This window comes from Cupressus sempervirens, chromosome 9 (assembly GCF_028749045.1).
Source record: "Cupressus sempervirens isolate cs-2001-9-10 chromosome 9, ASM2874904v1, whole genome shotgun sequence".
Classification (NCBI taxonomy): Eukaryota; Viridiplantae; Streptophyta; class Pinopsida; order Cupressales; family Cupressaceae; genus Cupressus; species Cupressus sempervirens.
In genome coordinates this window covers 8547199-8554662 of record NC_143126.1, presented here as the reverse complement: position 1 = coordinate 8554662, position 7464 = coordinate 8547199, and the positions used below count along the sequence as shown (strand labels likewise).

Here is a 7464-nt window from a genome sequence, read left to right as displayed (position 1 = left end):
GTCTTTAAAATGATCTTTTAATTAGTTATAAAAATAATATATGTTGTATATTATTTGTACAAAGTACTCTACATTATCAACTTTCTATTTCTAGAAAATTTAGGGGAAAATATTCTCCCAAAATAAGTCTTATTTCTAATTTTAAAAAAGGAAAAAAATGACATATAACTGAATACCAAATAACTTCCAAAAATAACTTGACCAACATTAACAAATCAAAAAACAACTTTTACTATCTATTACAAGTTTGACATTATTATGTATCCTTAAAATAATCTCAGAATTAATTGTAAAAACAATATATATTATCAGATCTATTTTTACAAACAAAAAACTTTAGAGTGCCACAATAATTTTTATTTCCGATTTAAAAAGGAGGAAAAAATTGACAGATAATGAATACCAAATAACTTCCCTGAAGAACTCTACCAAACATTAACAAATCAAATGACTCTATATCCATATCAATGATAAAAATGTGCTAGATTTAAAGGCAGTCAACACAGTTTGCGCATTCTAAATAGTAGAAGAAAGTAGTAACTACCATTCTGCGCAAAGTTGTGTCAACGAATCTTTCCTAACGCCTCTTCAAAATGACGAATCCAAACCAAAGTCAATTTCGACAACTAGAGATTGCATTGCAGCGAAAGTCCGCTTCCCCACAACATTATATAAAGACATGCCATTCCTTTGCAAACACAAATAACTCGGTTGATCATCTTCAACATATATATCTTCTCTTCAAGTTGTGAATTGCATAAACAGTAAAAAGGAAAATGGGGCAATCTGGTAGCAAGGTGAAATCCATCGAGGAAGGAAAGAGCGCATCATCTACATCTTCTTCAACTGAGACAACAACTACCAAGGTCGTCAATACCACATTATCTTCTGCATCAAACATTGCAAAGATATTGCCCACTGGAATATTGTTTGTGTTTCAGGCTCTCTCTAACCTTCTTGCCAACAATGGAGACTGTCAAACATCTAACAAGGTCCTTGTTGGAATAGCCGTGGGTATTCTTGGGATTGCATGTTTTATTTTGTCACTGGTAGACACATTCACTGATTCTTCCACAGGCAAAGTTCACTATGGAATTGCTACTCTTAATGGTATTGCCACTGGTAGTAAAGTGAAGCCTTCTAATGAATCAAATTATAAGCTGAAATTGAAGGATTTGTTTCATGCAGCTTTGGCGGTTGCGGTGTTTACTGTGATGGCTCTCACGGATCAAAATATTGTGCAGTGTCTGTATCCCTCTGCAGAAAGCAATATAAGGAAGATGTATAAGGCTCTCCCTATTGTTGTTAGCGCACTTAGCAGTGTGATATTAGTTGTTTTTCCTTCCAACCGCCAGGGAATCAGCAGTCCCACTACCACTACAACTTCTACAACAACAACGTGAGGTCATGAAATGTTTCTTATAAGGAATAGAGATTAGAGTATATAGTGTATTCTGTTAAAATTGCAATAGTCATCAGAGAATTTCTGAAATCCTTTCTTTGCCAAAATTTCTGCATGCTGAAGGGAAGGATAACTTTCAAACCACCTTGTTAGATTTGTTCTTTTGTATTCATGCTGAAAAATTAAGATGGACATCTAAGATGAACGGTGTCCAAAATATGTTTTAGAAGAGGTTCCTCAAGTTTAAAAAGTATATACAATATCATGTGTGTTTTCATAATACTATCCGTTTTACATGTTCGACATCAGTAAAGGTTGTCTTAATCTGTATATAAATTGAAGATATCATGATGATTCACTCTAATTAAATAATGTTTTTATTTACTTATAGTCATATTATTTTATATCAGTACATCCAATACTTAAAATACACTCCTATTGAAATAATAATTATAAGATTTGTTTGAACTTTATTTAGAATTTTTTCTTGGTTTGAACATTAAACATTCACATTTATGATATCAGTTAAATTTAGCATGCTTATTTTTTTTAACAGTAAAAGTTCTAAATCAACTTGGCCTCAAGAGCAAGTGTCCCACCTTGTACTGGTACTTTTACATGGCTAGCATTAAAAATTCGCATTTTGACCAGTGATAGATTATCCAAGTTGAAGATTTCGGATCCCTTTATGTGTGTTATGTGTGGAGATGAGTTTGAATCAATTGATAATCTCATGTTGCTTTTATGCCCTTTTGCTTCTAGCTGTTGGTTCCTTGTTATGAATGAGTTACAGTGTTAATTTCCTTTACCCTCTTCATTGGGTGATTTGCTGCAGTCATGGCCTATCTTGTATTCTGAACCCCTGTTTGCTGAGCTATGGATCATCATCCCTGCAGACCCATAAACATTTTCAACATGCTTATAAATAAAACTATTTACAAAGATAACCACAAAATAGAAAAACATAGCAATATTAAGCAGGAATACTGCCCCACACAAACTCAATCTCAAGTGTTCTGCGTATCTTCTAGGAGCAATCTTCCTTCACTTATTTTCTCACTATCTGTTTGCCTCTACTAAACCCAAACTCTTCCATTTTTTCGCATGCCAACTGGTAAACCCTAAGCTCTAAGACCTTGTAAAAGACAGCAAATGCAAATATAGAGACAAACAAACACAACACTTTCAAGCCAATTGTTTGAGCTTACCCATAACCAAAGTATTTCAATATACACAATTAAATTTATATAGCGAAGCTTTACAAACAAAATATAACGAAACCATAGCATGTCGAGCTGTACTACATTCAAGAAGAATTTTTAGAACGTGAGAATTTGATATTACTACAATTCGAGCCGTACTACAATTTGTCAGTCCTCTCTACCGTTCCAAACAACTGTTCTTGACAACATTCTTCAAAGTACAACTCTCAAGAATTTTCAACTGTGCTGAGTCAAAATACTGTTATGCATGTCAGACTAGCCGAATACGTTTTACTTATTAGTGTCTTGAAATATTAGGGGACGAAAATCAGAAGACTAGAACACAAAGCCGACGGATCAAAACATTATCTGTTGTTGAAACTGTAAAGATTTGGCGATATTTTCCCTCTCATTCTAAAGAACAACCAAGTTGGATTTATATTTTAGGTTGAATAGTAGACATTTTGTATTGTTAATTGCATATTTGAGGTTTGATGTAAATCGTTACAAACTAATGAAAATTGGCATATCGCTATATAGTTAATGTATATTTTACGAAGGGGAGGAGAAGAGAAGGATAATAGGCCATCTATCATAAATCTATATTTAAGGTTTGATCTAAATCATTAGAAATGAATGAAAATTGGCATATCGCTATATAGTTAATGTATCTTTTACTAAGGGTAGGAGAAGAGAAGGATAATAGGCCATCCATCATAAATCTTCCTAGGTTTTAGTTTCATTACCAATAGATTAAAATATATAACATTGCAATTTTCATGACTGTATAAAAACAGTTAAAATTCATATAAATGAATAGTAGTGATAGAGTTTTTTGATTAGGTCAATGGAAATTGAAATGGTCATAATCCTTTTTACAAAGAGAAAAACTGCAAACCACAACATAGTGGACACTAGAGAAGGCCCAAACAAGGACATACAAGATTACCACAACCAAGAGAAGGGAATAATAAAATAATAGGGGTCACACCCATACCATAGCACTAGGATGTACAGAATCGAGAAGAGGCCATATCCCACTATTTGTATGGGCTATGGGCCATACCCACTACCCCATCCCCTAGTTTTTTAAGGATAAGGATAAGTGTGAGGGGAGAGTTACGCCAATCTTTCTCCTACCATATAGAAACAATCTGCCCAACCCTCCATAGAATAGAAGTTACCAACCCTCCACAACACCTAACACTATTGACCAAGACTTACTATGAGTTAGCAATAGCTCCAACCCACACATTACCTTTACCTAGACTCCAACAACATACAGACTCTTTCTATTCAATTTCCCCTACTAGAAATACCCCTTATAGACCACCCATATCCCACCCTATTACTAACCCACCCCGACCCTGCGTTGCCCACCCCCCCCCCCCCCCCACCCCCCCCCCGCCTTCCTCTCCCCCTCCCCAAACACTTCATTGTTCTAGATACACACTTTTGAATAGCCACCCAATAGTTCATGACAATGGGATAGCCTTACACTACTACTTATCACCTACATTTATAGCCACACTTGGTCCCTTTAATAGAAGGGTATTCTCATCTCTTGCATGCCTACAAAGAACACTAGCAAAATGACCACATCGACTCCTCCACAAAATCCAAGCACCAATCCCACAAACTTACCTCCAACCTTGACCAGAGAAACTCTTCCCAACCAATGGGCAAGTCAAGTCAAAAAGTGGTCTCAATAAAGTGTTCGTCAATACTTGGCCCCTGTCACACCAAAAATTATTCATATAATCACCAATAGTGATTCACAAAATGTCTAGTAGTCCTTCATAAATCTTCACTAATGCTTCACAAACCTCTTCACAAACCTCCAATAGTTATTTATAGATTGCCAATAGTGGTGCATAATCAGCAAATCATAGATCAAAAAAGATAAAACCTCCAAAAGAAATTAACCAACTATTGATATATAAATGATCTAGACTAATATATTTAATGATTAAAGCTAAGTGACTACTATTGCACCTCAAATTAGTGTGTCTTTCCCTAATACAACTTGAATATTCAAAATATACCTATGTTGCATCACAACTATGCACAAAGTTAGAAACTCATTTTGATAGTCATATCATAAATATAGTGAAGGTGTTTTCTATATGGGATGGAGGAGTTGACCTTAGTCATCATCAGTGTAAATGACTCAAATAGGTATGGATGACCATTGTTTTCAAGATGATCATTGGGTTTTTGTTCGTTTTCATGGTTCACTTCTTATTTTCTCATGGTTTGTACTCCGAACTTGTTGAACCAAAGAGAATGCATTGGATAGCGGCTAAGCATGTGCTACGTTACTTGCATGGTACAGTCAAGTATGGGATTGGATATGTTCAAGGTGAAAGTATCAGGTTGATAGGCTATACTGATGCATATTGGGCAGGAAGTACAATGGACAAAAGGAGCACTTCAGGGTGTTGTTTCAGCTTGGGATCAGGAGTTATATCTTGGTTCAGAAAGAAGCAGAAGTCTATGGCTCTAAGTTCAGCAGAAGTAGAATACATAGCAGCTAGCATGGCGACATGTGAAGCTATATGGCTTCAGAAGTTGTTAGTAGCCTTGTTTGGTTAGAAGGTTGAGACTACTGTGATACATTGTGACAATCAAAGTTGCATCAAGTTGTCTGAGAATCCAGTGTTTCATGATAGGTCTAAACATATAGATATCAGATATCACTTCATCCGAGATTGTGTACAAAGGGGAGTTGTTTGACTACAATACATACCTACAGATGAGCAGGTAGCAGACATTCTGACGAAGGCTTTGGGAAAGGCCAAATTTATCTTCTTCAAAGATAAGATGGGTGTCTTGTAGAACAACTTCCTCACTAAGAGGGAGTGTTAATAATTGTTAGTTGGACAGCTGTTATTTCTGACCTGAAAATAGCACTATTATTTATAGCTTGGACAGCTGTTCGTCCTTATCTATGAATAGCAGTAGTATTTATGGGTGGTTTGGACAGTTGTTTGTCCACTTGCCAAGAATTAGTAAATGGTTATTATTTACTAATTTTAGAGATTCCCTTTTGGACACCTTCCAACCAATTCTATTATTGGTTGTCGAGTTGTCTTAATCTCAACTGTTGGTTTGATTTAATCTTGGTCGTTGGTTTACCAACAGGAGTAGTATAAAAAGGGGTCATTGGGTCATTTGGATAAGAAGTATTGGAGAAAAGTTTGTAGTGTTAGCAAGGGCGCAGTGTTAGCATGGGGATAGCAGTGGAGAATATCAACAGGAGAAATTAGGAGGTTGTCGGAGTTCTGCCAGTGAGAGGCAAGGACTTTTGTATCTCTTGATTTGCTGAAGTTTAATATAATTCCTCATCTGTAGAACTGGTTTTCCCTTAGGGGTTTTTCCAGGGACAATTTTTCCAAAAATATTGTGTTCATTGTGTTGCGCATTTCTTTCCATATTTTATAAGTGAAGTTGCAGTTGTGTTATTTTTCGATATTAGCTGGCAATTTATTTTCAGCAGTTTAATAATCGTTTGTGATAGGAGATTAATAATCAGTGACTGCAATAGTTTGATTTTTCACACCTTCTGTACTATCATCCTCAAAGGAAAGTTAGAACATTTCCATTACATGGAAAAAAAGTAATCAAATTCATGAGGCACGTCCATTTCAGATAAATCTTGCAAAAATTACTCGATTCCCATACTATGCCTGTATACGCCATATGTCATAACAAAATGATATAACCTTCTAAAAAATTTTTTGATCCAAATATTCAAAAGGAGGACAATTATTAGAATGAGGGACTTAACAAGAATATTTAGTATTTAAGAACAATAATGATGGTGAAAACAAATATTATAGTCGCCTATCAACACAATATAACAAGGGGACATTTCCTTCCTCAAGCCTAGGAGAGTGAAGTATGTTAATCTGTGTGCTATCGAATAGAATGAGACGAAATAAGAAATGGGCATTTAGGAATATTTTATCAACAACAGTTTCTTTCAAGAATCGATTATGAGTAACTAAAATGTCTAGAAGTGACTATTTCAGAGATGATCTTCAAGAAAATAGGGTTCTTCTTTTCTGCCAGAGTCTCTTGGCTTTGGAGAAAGGGGAGAATATGCTTGTATTTTTCAATAGTGGGAAGAGGAGGACATTTAACATACTACATTTTCTAATTAGTTTGATAGTTTGATAGAGTTGCAGAGATAATCATATGGAGATCTATGTTATGTATTTGAATCATGGAGAAAGAGTTATTCATTCCAGATCCAGTGTTCTGACTATTTATCTTTCTCATTGAAATCAATCTTGGAGTTATTTCTTTTTTACTCAAATACAATTCCACTATCATACCAAGATAGAGAACTCATTGGTTTGTTCATTCATGTTATGTGAATTGAGATATTTAATCCTCTGATTTTTCTGAAATGGGGAGAATTTAATGAGTGATCTTCTAGTCATTTCTTAGTTATTCTTCTAATTATTTAAGTCTAAAAGCACATTCATTTCATGGGGATGAGTGAATTTCAAAAGCCTTCATGTCTTCAGGTTAAAGACAACATCTATTTTTAAATCATTGAATATCTTTTGGAAGGGAGCTTTGCCTTCCTATCAAAACTCTGAGAGCATTTGCATATAACATTATAAACAACTGAACTATTAGTTCTATTTGTTTTCTCTTTTGGGCATTTGAGGGTTGTTTGTGAAAGCATTTTGGAGAGGACAAATTTGTTTACTAACATGCACATACATGTTGAATTAATCAACCTTAGAAATTTCATTATCTAATTTGACATAGGTTCCAAGTTTATCTCCAATGGATTTTAAAATTTATTCTTTCCAGTACTTATGGGGAACATTGTGCATGCCAATC

General features: G+C 34.9%; 1 protein-coding gene across 1 annotated transcript; it reads left to right on the top strand.

The window, feature by feature from the left end:
* Window positions 1-715: 715 nt before the first annotated feature.
* Window positions 716-1682, top strand: LOC149537361 (protein DMP6-like). Its single transcript, XM_089800639.1, has one exon. It carries the CDS (start codon window positions 777-779, stop codon window positions 1401-1403), a length of 627 nt encoding a protein of 208 aa, XP_089656765.1. The 5' UTR covers window positions 716-776; the 3' UTR covers window positions 1404-1682.
* The last annotated feature ends 5782 nt before the right edge of the window (window positions 1683-7464 follow it).